This window comes from Hemibagrus wyckioides, linkage group LG16 (assembly GCF_019097595.1).
Source record: "Hemibagrus wyckioides isolate EC202008001 linkage group LG16, SWU_Hwy_1.0, whole genome shotgun sequence".
NCBI classification, from domain to species: domain Eukaryota; kingdom Metazoa; phylum Chordata; class Actinopteri; order Siluriformes; family Bagridae; genus Hemibagrus; species Hemibagrus wyckioides.
Window position 1 is genome coordinate 4,695,191 of NC_080725.1, and position 14,623 is coordinate 4,709,813.

A 14,623-nucleotide genomic window follows, 5' to 3' on the forward strand; every position below is an offset into this window, starting at 1 on the left:
AGTGTAAATGTTGTTCATTAAAATGTCATTTGATAATCATTCATAATATAATCATCTTTTTTCGTTTTTATTCCTTGTGCCCTTCCTAGTGCCGTGCATCTATTCTGTGAGCTACACAAGATTTATTTTTTACTAACCGTTTAGTTTTATTCAATGCTAAAACGAATCAAGTTCTGATGCTTTCGAATCCTTAATAATAGAATTTGAACATATTCAGGACTGTATTTGTATGAATAATTGAACAAAACAAAATCAGGTATAACATTATGAGCAGTGCTAGGTGAAGTGAATAACACTGATGATCTCATCATGGCACCTGTTAGTGGGTGGGATATATTAGGCAGCAAGTGAACATTTTGTCCTCAAAGTTGATGTGTTAGAAGCAGGAAAAATGGACAAGCGTAAGGATTTGAGCGAGTTTGACAAGGGCCAAATTGTGATGGCTAGACCACTGGATCAGAGCATCTCCAAAACTGCAGCTCTTGTGGGGTGTTCCCGGTCTGCAGTGGTCAGTATCTATCAAAAGTGGTCCAAGGAAGGAACAGCGGTGAACCGACGACAGGGTCATGGGCGCCCAAGACACATTGATGTACGTGGGGTGCGAAGGCTGGCCCGTGTGATCCGATCCAACAGAAGAGCTACTGTTGCTCAAATTGCTGAAGTTAATGCTGGTTCTGATAGAAAGGGGTCAGAATAAACAGTTCATGACGGATCAGGACTGTTTTGTCAGCAAAAGGGTGACCAGCACAATATTAGGCAGGTGGTCATAATGTTATGCATGATCGGTGTAGTTGTTTAGCGTTGTTCTCGACATGGTCAAAATGAGACGTGATTATGACTAAACAAGCAAGAATATAGCAATTTGTGAAAGATTAGAGTCTGACCCTAATAAGTGTGATTCAAGAAATAACCAGTGGTTGCAGAACTGCAATGCCCATCAGCCCCAGCATGTCACATGCCTGACTAATCACTCCCATCTCTCTGTTTTCAAGCCTTGTTAGCACCACTATTTAAGGTTTACTTTTCCAGCACCTCACCAAGCTTGTTTGTTGTTATGTTTGCATGCTTAACACGTTTTGTCTCGGTATAGCTCTTGCCTCATGTCCACATGTTTTCATGTGTATGGTTCTTGTTTTCACAGTTTCTTTTGACTTGGTTGTACTATACACAATAAAGAGGTGCATCTCTTTTGATATAATTAAGATTTAAAATGGACAAGTGCTCGTGATGCACTTCTACATCAGCTGAACAGTTTCTCACTACTATATGAAAGAATACAATGTGCTTTTTTTTATATCTGTTTGCTGAAATGCTTGAAGAATCTTGTGAGGTTTCGAACTAAGATCGTGTATTTTGTTGTTATTTGCCCTTTGGAGCACATGGAAGTAATAGAGGATGATGATGACGATCTCCGATGGGGAGCTTTTAAGTTCTCTTGCTCTGAATACAATGTCCATGTTGGGTTCCTTGAAATGAAATGGATAGAAATAAGCACAGCAATATTGACTTTAATCAGGGATGTACGTAAGAACTGTGTTAATGTTGTCTCAGTAGATCCTACCATTTTTGACGTTCTGCTTCATAGGCATATTTGTTTTAGCATGTCTAAATCTAGATTGTGTTATTATGCCAGGACTTATAAGGTACTATAATGCCTTGTTTCATGTCATTGGGGTTAAGTCAATTATGTCTGGCCAAAGCTGGTGCTTTAGGAATGCAGCCAAGAATACTGACACTCAACGACTTAGTATTCTTCCATAAACAGTACTTCATCATCCCATGCCGTTTTCTAGAACAAAATAAAATAAGTTTAGACTATTTAGTCAACAATACAGAGCATAGCATGGAGTTTCTTTTACTAAAAATGGACAACAAATTGAAAGTCCATTCATTCAGAGATGGTTACAATGCAAAATATATATAATCGTAGTCATAATGTTCCTTTTGTTTCTTTCTCTCTGTTGACCTTTGAGCTAATCACAAGTCACACACTACGCAGCTTCAAACACATCATCCTCTGATTATTTTCAAGCCAAACACAATACAGTTCCCGTCACCACTGAACCACTAAGTTTTCTTTCCTTCCTTTCACCTTTTACCCTCTCTAAGAGCCTACTGTGGCCTGTTTTTAGGTTTGTTATTAGAGAATTTATCAGCTGTTTGTTCAGTTGCTTGTGTGTGCTGCGCAGAGGAATTTCACAGACTACTCAGGGAAGGATGTTTTACGCAAAATCGATTTGACAGCCGTGAGATTATAAATACAAATATAATCCATCGTCATCATGCCAGACCTGTCTTTGCTTTGGCTTTGCTATTTCTGTTCTGCATGACACTACACCAATTTAGACAGTTCCTTTTATCACCTATGTAAAATATATCATCAGCTCTATATTAGATTTTTAATATTTTAGATATCTAAAAATATTTAAATAACATGTAAATTAAAAGCCCAACTTATACAGTGATGCATTTAGCTCTGCATGAGATGTGAGATATAAGGTTTGTGTGTCAGAGATGATCACATTTTGGCGGGTCGTGTAATTCATGCTGTAATCCAGGCAAAACTCATCATCTTAATCCTGGGTGTCCTGAGAGGATTGCATCACCAGTCATGCTTCAGTGTTCTACAGACTGAGCTTCTGAGATTTGTGGACAGGAATAAAATTAAATAATAATAATAATAATAATAATAATAATAATAACAATAATAATAATAACAGATCAGTTAGGAAATCTGCATTGCCCAGGCTGTGTTCGAAGTATGAGTACACGCGATTGTATTCTGTTTTAATGCACCAGGTTTTAAAGCAATGAAGACGTTAGTAATTATAAACCATTAGTGCAGTTTGACCTGTTGCAGCACATTACAAATGAACACTTGGTTTAACAGTGGCAAATGGTGCGAGAAGATGTACAGAAATGAGAAAAATATATAAAAAGTAATAGTAAGACATACTGAAATTAATGATGGGGAGATATTAGAAAAAATTTCACTGCAAGGCAACGGGCAACCTCTGTGCAACTGCACTGAGGAACTTGTGGAGGCGAGAGAAATCAGTGCTATAACTAGCCATCGAAGTGAATCGTATCTACAGTACGGTAATGAGCGGACATTCTGGAGCAGCATCCTTTCCCACACATCCAAACACAGTTGCTGAGAACACAAGCACCTCCCACAATTCAGCGAAGCACAACCATGCTCAAGTACTATTTCATGTACTAGGAATCTAAATGTCCAGATTAATATAAATCCTAATCTTCAAGACATTGTTCTGTGCATGAAATTCCCTAATCCATTATGTTGCTAAACTAGTATGAATAAGACATGTTATTAACCTTGTTCAAGGCTGTGTGTGATTTTATCAGGTATAATCATTGTAATGCGCACCCTCTTGTTGTTTATCTCTTTTATAGCGGCACATTATTGCTCTTAAACCATTTTTTTTATATATTAAAGGAGGACATGTTATCTATTATTTATCTGTTTACAGATTTGTTTCATTTTGTACAACATCTGTGGAATAAGGATTTAGATGGATTTATATCCACATGGGTGTGGCCATGTATGTATATGTATTTATGTTTGCTGCTTGCTATTTTTGGACCTATATCCCAGGCATTGTTTTTATCGCCAAGCGCAGGTCGTTCCTGTCTCAAAGGAAGTGAGGAAGGGGCAGGAACACTGAGGTTTAAGAGTTCATTCCTGCTGCTCCTCACTTTCAGGTGCATGTAGGTATTACCCCTATCGAACGGTGGTCTTACAGTGTTCTGTTATCTCAGGACTTGACCATTTACATTGATTATAGGAGTGCTGAGCCTGTATGACTGAAGTTCTGAAGTGTTCAAATCGAGGATTACTACTGTACGCATGAGCATAGGAAGCCCCAAAATAAATTTTCTCCCTGTATTCTTGACCTTGTCGCTAGGTTTTTCTTGAACTTGTCATTGAATTTTAGTTTAATGTGATCTACAAGTCTGCTTTCGGGTTAGTGTGACATGCAGGACCGGTGTAATGCTAAATCAGATTTCACAGCACACTCATTACTGCTTCAATTAACGTCTGACTGCTCGGCTCCTTCAAATCGGATGCTTATCTGCTCTCTGAAATGACAAATCAATCCTTCGCAGCCTCATACAGAGGTCTAAGCTCTCCTGCATTCCACATGCAAGCACACACACACACACACTTCCTCCTGAAGAGTCTCACCCTGCAATTATACTAGATCCTCATAAACATATCTCAGAAGAACTGTCCCACTGTGATGTCTGTAATTACTTTGTGTGTGTATGTGTGTGGTGAATTTCTGTTTATCTGATAACTAGCATCTTTGTTTTTGCATTCTTTGACTGTGTTTGGCCAAAGAAGCCTGGATGAACTTGTCTCCTCACCCATATAGAGAGAGAGATGAGGGGTATATGAGCCGGTGTAATTTGACACCTTTTTTTGGTTATGTGTCAGTGTTCTTCAAGGCCTGACATGTAGATTGACATCTTTTTGACATTAGAAGCATAAATACACAGAAATGTTCTTCTCTACAATTTTTCTCTACATGTCTAATGACTTCTCTGTGTTGTAATTATATCCTTTGTTTAATAACAACACATCAGTTTATTATTAGTTTATCAGTAGTTTAATGGGAGTGTTACAAGTCATTGTGATTGAGTTTTTATGTTGAAATGGTTAGGTGTTAGAGTGCATTGATATTAATCTGTCAGCACTATCGTCAGAGCCATCCTGTTTAATCCAAATCTTCTAACCCGTCAGCTTTGAGAATTCATCAGCACTTTAGCGTTTTAGATCATAATTGAATTGGGTAAATCTGACAAGTAGCTTGAGGTGATCATTTTCAGCATCAGTGCAGAGACATGTTACTATAGTATTCATTTACCCCCCAGACATTACACTGGAAATATAATTAAACCTTGATGCAGAATAGAAATGTAGCTTTGCATTTCACTCTACTGCACCAGTTATCATAGTGAGTGTGGAATGGATTTCAAATGATTGACCTTTATATTCTGAACTTACGTGTCTGGAGAAGGAGATGACAAATTCTGATTAATTGACATTATATTATAAGGTCAAGAAAGCTGTGTAAGCCTCCACTTCTGTGTGTGTATAATGTGGGATGGACATCAGTGCACTCCTTTAACCACTCAGAAATATAACATAATTTCTGTTAGAGCGAATGAGTTAAGTCTTCTGAGAGGAGAAATGTCCATCCATCACATACATACTGAATGTGTACAATATTGTCAACAGGATATAAAGTCAGTATTGTACCTGTATAGCTCTTTTATCACAATACTATCTGCTTAACTGTATAAACTACTGCTACAGTAAAAACTTACATAACTTACAGCTTCAGTTCAATTTGTGCAAGTCTCTGGAATTGTGCTGGAAAGATCAACAGTGTTCTTCCAAGATATTCCCTCGACTTATGTGTTGTGGTGCGTTGTGGTGGAAAGCACTGACTAATCAATGACCAAAGTTCAACTGTGTTGATATACGGTGACCGTAAAGTCCACAGTATATTATTTATATAACTTCCTACTCAACAAACTGTTCAGTGAGCTGTTGAACCCTCTGGATAAATGTCTCCAGGTCATTAGATAAGAGACCACTCCCATCAAGATACAAATGTTTTAATTGTATGATAAAGATGATCAGTCTAACATTTTTTTTTCTTTCGATTTGCAATTTGCTTGCATTGAAGAGTCACTCAGCAAAATGTCTCCTACAGCATCACAGAGCCAAAGGGTTTTCCTTTAATTTGTCAGCTTATTGTATGTATTTGTTAGCACTGTATAATTCAGACCACAGGTTTTCAATATGGTTCAAACCCAGAGATGGGCACGGTCTTTGAATGACTAAGATTATTATCTTGGTGTAAAACTAAGGCTCAGAGCCTTAACCTCATGGCAGAGACATCCAGGTTATAGAAACCATCACAGCCATGTCAGTGTTCTTTAGATTAATGGCCACAAGACAATCCCAAAGGATTACTGATTCTATAAAATATGTTACTCAGTTTATGAGGTGCTTTATGAGGTGCTATGTACTATATGCAATATATTAAATGGAAACAATTTAAATTAGATTATATAGTGAATACTTTTTGAGATATCCATAAAATTGAGAATCAATAGACAGTTTTTCCACCTTGCGAGTGGTACTGTGAATCAATATTGTGCTGAATTAATCTATGACCCATTGCTTGTATGTAGCTGTGATCCGTGTGATCCGTGGATCTATATTGAGTGCTTATTATTCATTCAATCATTCATTCATTCAAGAGTATCCTAAAGCTGGGGTTCTTGCAGTCAGGGAGCTTTTTGTATGTCAAATCTATTTTCCATACTCTCCATTAGAGAAGTATTTCATGAATAAAATCCAACTATTCAATTATCGGATAAATCATTTGCATATATATTGGTCATTCAGTGAAAGCTTTTTTTTCTCTGAACCTTCAACTGAAAGATCATGTGTAGGCAGACTTAAAGGCTTATTAAGGTCTGTTTTAAAGGCATTGAATTAAAGTGACCAGTTGAACAGGCTAATGACCATGGCTACCCCAATCTGAGAACCACTGTCCTAAATATTATTAGTATAGCAAAACCAGCCGATAGTTCCTTGTTTTCTTGTTATACGTGGCTGCATGATTAAATAAGTATGTGATTAATAATGGAGTTCACAAAGTTTGAAGGTCAACATGTCATTTCTTCCAGACTACAGTGACTGAGAATTAAATAAACATGTTTTAGCTTCCACCCTGAAAGTAATTTGTTCATGTGACTAATGTAATTCAGATTTGATCCACCTGCTGCTTAGTCGACTAACAACACCAAAAGGTGAATAAACAGACAGATATCTCTCTCTCTCTCTCTCCCCCCTATCTCTATCTCTCTCTCCCTATCTCTCTCTCTCTCTCTCTCTCTCTCTGTCTCTCTCTCTCCCACATTTCCTTTCCTAGTGGCAGACTTATTTTGCGGTCCTTATCTTCTCACATTCTTGCCATGTAGCATAGCTAAGGGCAAGTCCTCCATTATACAAAAGATTACCACAAAATGTCCTTCGTTCCACATTAATTACCAGGCTCACATATCTCTCTTTATGTCATCCTCACCGCAGAGCACCCTCATTCTTCTTCATCTTCATCTTTATCTTTCCCTAGCAGCTTTTAGAGCTTGGACCTTTTTATATTACTCTGTATTCTGTTCTGTCTTTCTGTGGTTATCTATTTGCCTTATGTAGTGCTCAATATATAGTATACTGTTCATTTCCTCTTTTTTGTTTCAGCACATTTGTCACAAATGTTTTATTTGCCCAGTTTCAAAGAAATAAGTTAGAGTTACTGGAACTGAATCAGAATGGTGAAATGCATAACCATTCGAAGTAAAGTTTTGCACTGAAAAGTACAAAACAACCATTGTTTTTTAGACCTCAAGGGAGGATTGAATCATTAGATTACATCTCAGTGTGAAAGGCATTAACAGCATTTAAAAGCTGTGTATTAGTCTCCTTGTAACAGATGGATTTTGTATACGTTATGTATATTAGGCAAAACAATCATGATTATGAGCAAGAATGAAATTGGAATGCCAAAAGTCATTTTGCGGGTCATTAGATAAGCTAATGTGATAGACGGGAGTAAATTAGATTAGCACTCAGACTGATGTGACATATCATTAGAGAGCTGTGATAATGGGTGATCGTTACTAGCTTTAGGACTAGCCGGATGTCTTGCACTTGACTTTTCGCTTTTGACTTTTTATTCACTATTACTCCTGGTCGCATATAGAGTTTTTCTCTCCTGACACCCTGCTTTTTTACACAATTGCAGGATTATGAGTCAGGTCTCATTGTGGCAGGTGACACATGTCCCTCTGAGGCAGTAGTGTGAGTCACCATTTCTCAGCTTAGACATACAAATAAAACATACAAAGGTATTTTTAAGAAAAAAATCCTCTAGGAAAAGCTTTATAACCATTTGTATGTATTTTGGATGGACAAAATTTCACGCCCCACTGACTTATTAATGCAGTTTTTTAGTTTATTAGAGAATGAGTATTAGGAAACTGCTGGGATTTTCGCACACAACAGTCTCTAAAGTCGATACAAAAAGAACTGTGGTAAGCAGAAAAGCATGTCAGAACCTACATGATGAACCTTTATGAGTGAGAGGTGAAGTGAATAACACTGATGATCTCTTCATCATGAGTGGGATATATTAGGCAGCAAGTGAACATTTTGTCCTCAAAGTTGATGTTAGAAGCAGGAAAAATGGACAAGTGTAAGGATTTGAGCGAGTTTGACGAAGGGTCAAATTGTGACGGCTAGACCACTGGATCAGAGCATCTCCAAAACTGCAGCTCTTGTGGGGTGTTCCCGGTCTGCAGTGGTCAGTGTCTATCAAAAGTGGTCCAAGGAAGGAACAGTGGTGAACTGGCGACGGGGTCATGGGCAGCCAAGGCTCATTTGATGCAAGTGGGGGAGCAGAGGCTGGCCCGTGTGATCCAATCAAACATTTGTTCTGTATTCATCCTTTATGTCCTGTAAGTTGAAAGGTGGGGCCCATGGAGGGGCCCATTAAAAATATTAATTGTAGTAGAGAGATTTAACAGTTTTAAAGATTTAAAGATATTTGATCATTTTGTATGAGTTGATATGAATGATACGCATATTCAGATTGTTTACACTTTTTGTTTTGGCAAAGAGTTTTTACACATACATTATCACAAATACACACTCATTCTCTGTATACTCACACATCTTTACACACAAAATTTGTCTGAAACTATACTTCTGCCTAGATTGAATGTTTTCCTAAATGCATTAGGGATACAATCACAGGAAAAGCACTGAGCTTATGACGCCAGGAAATCTGTGATGAATTGACTGTTTGCTGCCCTCACGAGGTGATTTTGTGTAATAAAATACCTTATTTTAATGCTCACTATGGAAAATGGCATCAGCATTGTCTCAATGTTGTTTATCTTATTTATTTATCGCAGGCGATCACGAGAATGTAGAACAAATAATTGAGAAAACAAAAGACTGGCTAATCTTACAGCTAATTTTTAGAATGTATAAGAAGATAGTATCACAGACTATGATCATAATCCTGTACATGTTGAAGGTGCAGGTGGATATGGGCACATATAGGAGTGGAGATGAATACATTTTGAAGTTATCAATGCTAAGGCTTATTTTTCTTCTAAATGTAATTTTAGAAGACTTTTCAATCACACTGGTGTGTAAAAATTATTTATAAGGTCTTTGCATGTAACATTCCTAACCTTTGCTATTACACAGTCAGGGTATTTGGTTGTCAGTATTATGCATTGTGCTGCAGCCCAGCAGTTTTTGTATGATTACTTATACAAGTTAAAAAGACATTCTCTGTCTCTCTGTGTCTCTCAATGTCCCATATCTCAATGTTCCTCCTTCTTTCTTTAGGTCTTCTGGCTCAGCTTCAGTTGCCCCAGATGAATGTGGTGGTGATTCAGAAGCAGATGGCAGTCCTTCAGGCCACATATTCAGGAGCTGACCTCAGTAAAGCTACCATCATCTGGAACTATCTGGCTAATCAACCCCAAATCGTGGGTAACTTTTTTTTTCTTTTCTTTTTTTTTTCTAAGAAAGTGACAAACTATCTTGGACCTAAGTGACCAGCTGAAAGGTTGAAAATGAAGGATGGAAGGACGGATGAATGAAAGAAAGAAAGAAAGAAAGAAAGAAAGAAAGAAAGAAAGAAAGAAAGAAAGAAAGAAAGAAAGAAAGAAAGAAAGAAAGAAAGAAAGAAAGAAAGAAAGAAAGAAAAGTTGGGGTTTGGGATTTTCACATCTTTGATGCATGTTTAATTAATTTGGAACATACTAGGTAGTTTATACTTCCCAGTAATAATTTTGACACAAAATAATCATCAATCTTCAATTCCTGACATATGATATGGAAATTTTATAAATTGTCTGGATTTTCACTTAATTTATTTTTATCTTTTTGTTTGCCTGTCTCTCTAATGTCTGTCTTACTTTATATCTCTCTGCAGGTCATTTCCTATATAAATGGGAATGTCGTCAGTGGTCAGGCAGATAAAAACAGAGTGGGTTTTGTCTATCAAATGCCCAATAACAATCTGTCAATCTACATAAATAACACAGTTGAGTCGGATTCTGGAAAATATATGTGCCAGGTTGTACTTCCTGATGCTCCTGGAGCTTCAAAGGAGCTGACGCTTGATGTGATGGGTAAGTACAATGGAAGAGAACTACTTAGACTTTTACATCACTTACCCATTACTTCAGACAGACTTACTAAATTTACACATAAATTTATACGTATGTACAGTATATACACCGATCAGGCATAACATTATGAGCACTGCCAGGTGAAGTGAAGTGAATAAGACTGATGATCTCCTCATCATGGCACCTGTTAGTGGGTGGGATATATTAGGCAGGAAGTGAACATTTTATCCTCAAAGTTGTTGTGTTAGAAGCAGAAAAAATGGACAAGCGTAAGGATTTGATTGTTGTGTATGGGCTGCATAGCCACAGACCAGTCAGGGTACCCATGCTGACCCCTGTGCACTGCCTAAAGTGCCAACAATGGGCACGTGAGCATCAGAACTGGACCATGGAGCAATGGAAGAAGGTGGCCTGGTCTGATGAATCATGTTTTCTTTTACATCACGTGAATGGCTGGGTGCGTGTGCTTCACTTACCTGGGGAACACATGGCACCAGGATGCACTATGTGAAGAAGGCAGTGAAGAATCCCTGATGGCTGTGACCTCTTTCAGCAGGATAATGCGCCGTGCCACAAAGCAAAAATGGTTCAGAAATGGTTTGAGGAGCACAAGAACGAATTTGAGGTGTTGACTTAGCCTCCAAATTCCCCAGATCTCAATCCAATCCATCATCTGTGGGATGTGCTGGACAAACAAGTCCAATCCATGGAGACCTCACCTCACACCTTACAGGACTTAAAGGATCTGCTGCTAACATCTTGGTGCCAGATACCACAGAACACCTTCAGGGATCTAGCGGAGTCCATGCCTCATTTGGTCAGGGCTGTTTTGACAACAAAAGGGGAACCAACACAATATTAGGCAGGTGGTCATAATTTTGGCTGATTGGTATATGCTTGTAGAAGAATAATGATTTATTACTATCGATTATAAGATGATGGGTTCTCTTGAGTTCTCTCGATAATGAATAAGATCTCTTTCTTTTCTTTTTTTCCATTTTCTGCTTGTTGAACACCAAATAAATACTAATAAAAAAATCTCATTGTCCAGGCACCTGGGCTAGTGATTTGTTCACACTTGATAATATATTCTGAAGATGATTCAGTGCTCAGATTCTATTTTTATTTTAGTGTTAAATTTGTCTGCCTGTATCTTGCAGTTCCTCCTGAAACACCCATTTGTAAGCTGCAGGGAAAGGCAGTAGTCAAAGCTAACGTCACACTCACCTGCCTCTCCAGTGCTGGCAAACCTGTACCCAAATACAAGTGGTCCAAAACCAGCCCCACCTCCGAGTTCTTCTTCTCCCCCATGCTCAGTAAGTTCTGCCTACAGATCAGAGCATCACTTTTTACCATAACGTTAATTACTAGTGGAACGGATTTTGTTTTGTAATGCTTTATTTGTCAAAATATAATGTGCTCCGTTTACACAGCATGTACGAGATAGAACACTCACCCTCATGCCAATGCATGTTCTTATTTCAGATGAGGTTGCGGGCACCCTGAAGCTCAATAACCTGAGCAGCAACATGTCAGGGAAGTATGAGTGCACTGCCTCCAACTCTGCGGGAGAGGCCAAGTGTTACATCAACATGGAGGTTGTCACCTGTAAGTCTTACTGTCTGTTGTCCTTTACATTTTACTTATCAAAACACTATAGTGGCAGTTAATCACAGACACAGTTCAATGCATGTTTAGTACTAAGTCCGATTAGAAAACATTCATATTAACTAGTGTAATTATAGTATTTCTATGGGTGTCTCTCTTTAAAGTTTCCACTCTTTAACCACTAATCAGCAAAAAAAAAAAAATCATTCCATTTTCCATAAACTGTTATTGTGTAAATGTTGGTAAAAAGATTAACATGGGAAAATAATCAAATGATCAAACCAGTTCTGGAAAGAGTAGAATATTCATTCAGTACATCATCATCTTTTTCCATATTGGTTAAGTATTTTTCCCATATAAAATCAATAAGTTTAAAAATACGAACTAACAGTAATGTTCCTGTTGAATAGCATCTAATGCTGGGGTGATAGCAGGAGCCACAGTGGGTGCATTGGTGGGCCTCATCCTCATCGTCCTTATCATCATTTTCTTGTGGACACGCAGAAGGAAGGATGCGGAGGAAGATCTAGCCAATGATATTAAGTAAGACTGCTACTTCCTGTACCACCATATATGCAAATGTCAATATTTCTGTGGTGTTATTCACAACATGCATGATGCACGGTAGCTCTACGGACAAAAAGATTTGTAGGTAGCTTTTGACTGTCGTATGAAAATAGTCTTTTTTTTCCCCAAGACTTGCCTTCATCCCACCTGCATACAGTACAATTGTACATAATAACTGCTGCTGTAATCAAACATACTGTCCTTTGTTCTGCTGCTAACATCTGGGTGCCAGATACCACAGCATACCTTCAGGGATCTAGTAGAGTCCATGCCTTGACGGGTCAGGGCTGTTTTGGCAGCAAAAGGGGAACCAACACAATATTAGGCAGGTGGTCATAATGTTGGCTGATTGGTGTATGCTTGTAGAAGAATAATGATTTATTACTATCAATTATAAGATGATGGGTTCTCTTGAGGGTCTGGTTCCTCTCAAATTTTCAAGTTTTCAAATCACCTCTGTTAAGCTGCTTCGTGCCAGTGTCTGCTGTTAGTTTTATTTGTATGGTGCATTTGAATTGTACACAGTTACTGAAAGTAAAGAACATCCTGCCAGTTTCCTGTTCTGAACATAAAGTTTGACTTTGTAGCATATGCTGTGGCATCAAAAGATATTACAGCTTGTCAGACTGTCATTTTGTTTGAATGTGATTCTAAGTAAACTGAAACATTTATCCATGTGTTATAAACAGAGAGGATGCTCAGGCTCCAAAACGTGTCTCCTGGGCGAAGAGTGGCACAGGCTCAGACATCATCTCCAAAAACGGCACTCTGTCTTCCTTCCGCTCCAGCCCTCTACCTCAAGACACTCACGACCACTTCCACAACCTTTACCCCATCACACAGCCCACCTCTGACACAGCCTCCATCATCACAGGCAGCACCAGCTACCGTCCCCAGCCTGCAGGCCTCACCAGCACTCCAGAACACACTCTGCCCGGCTACAACAACAACAACACCACCTCCACTGCCACTGCTGCCACCACCAACACGGTGCCACGCAATCCCCCAGCACCTGCCAGCTCTAACGGAGGCTCCCTACCAAGGACTGAAGCTCTTCAGCCTCCGACCTCACGCTACGTTCCAACCCCAAGCGGAGTGAGTGCCGCCAACCTCTCCCGTATGGGAGCTGTGCCCATTATGGTTCCTGCACAGAATCAAGCTGGTTCTCTCGTCTAGGGCTGAAGTGGTTTTGCTGTATAGAGCGCCCTCTGCTGGAACTCACACTGGAAATGACTGAATGTGGAGGTGGTTTTACAAAAGAAAAGAGCTTTTAGAGTCTTTCACTGACTGTCCTGAAAATGTGCAGTATAATGTAATCTTATTTACAGAACAGAAGTGAATTTTTTATGTTTTATATATAGATATAAATCCATCGTTTTAATTCCATCAGTTCTGTTATTTAATACATTCATTATCTTTTTTACAGTGTTTTTCAGGAAAGTTATGGAAAGTCTGCTCTTGCTGTAAAGTGTCTCTCTCTCTCTCTCTCTCTCTCTCACACACACACACACTCACACACACATTACTCATCACTGTTAGCTAGAATTACTTTTTCATGTCTTAAATATGTTAAAACACAGAAATGTAGATCTAGTGCACATTTGCTTTTATGTTTTTTAAAAAAAATCTTTTTATATTAACTGTATTCAGTACTTGCACTTAACCGTTAGCAGAACCAGAGGAAAAATAAAACTAAGCTGGTTGATATTTGATTAAGTGGAGAGGGATGTGTCTTTAAGTGCTATGTGGCAAAAGGCATACAGGAAAAAAGAACATACAAGTACAAGAAATGGAGCTGGCATAGTGTTTTCAGTGTAAACTGTTGAATTGTGTATATACAAATAGTAATGTTATTTTGCTTTTTATTTTTAAGCAGATTTAGTAGTAAGACTGTGGATAAGGCAGATAATGGATTAGAAGCACTATTCTACCTGAAACCTTTGATATTCTTTTCTTTTCAACTCTGATGGTCTTTTCTACTGTATATTAAACAAATATATTGTGTGAATCAGTTGTTTTGAGATAATTATTGTAACTGGGGAAGGCCAGGTCCTTGTGATTTATAGAGAGGGCTTTCTTTCTGGTCACAATATGTAGGTCCAAAGCAACAGATTTGTTCCAGGCTTTTTGCTTCATACACTTGTGTACCCCATAAATTAATTTAAGACTGGAAGAAGACCAACCCCGGAAATCTGTT

The 14,623-nt window shown here is 38.4% G+C and overlaps 1 protein-coding gene across 1 annotated transcript in view; it reads left to right on the plus strand.

Moving 5' to 3' along the window:
* Positions 1 to 14,434, plus strand: part of esama (endothelial cell adhesion molecule a) — a 33,753-nt gene extending 19,319 nt beyond the window's left edge. Inside the window, exons 2-7 of the mRNA XM_058412114.1 lie at positions 9,461 to 9,603; positions 10,053 to 10,251; positions 11,412 to 11,567; positions 11,737 to 11,859; positions 12,270 to 12,402; positions 13,116 to 14,434. Coding sequence (XP_058268097.1) covers positions 9,461 to 9,603; positions 10,053 to 10,251; positions 11,412 to 11,567; positions 11,737 to 11,859; positions 12,270 to 12,402; positions 13,116 to 13,602 — 1,241 coding nt within the window. The 3' untranslated portion in view covers positions 13,603 to 14,434. The remainder of the gene's footprint in view (positions 1 to 9,460; positions 9,604 to 10,052; positions 10,252 to 11,411; positions 11,568 to 11,736; positions 11,860 to 12,269; positions 12,403 to 13,115) is intronic.
* The last annotated feature ends 189 nt before the right edge of the window (positions 14,435 to 14,623 follow it).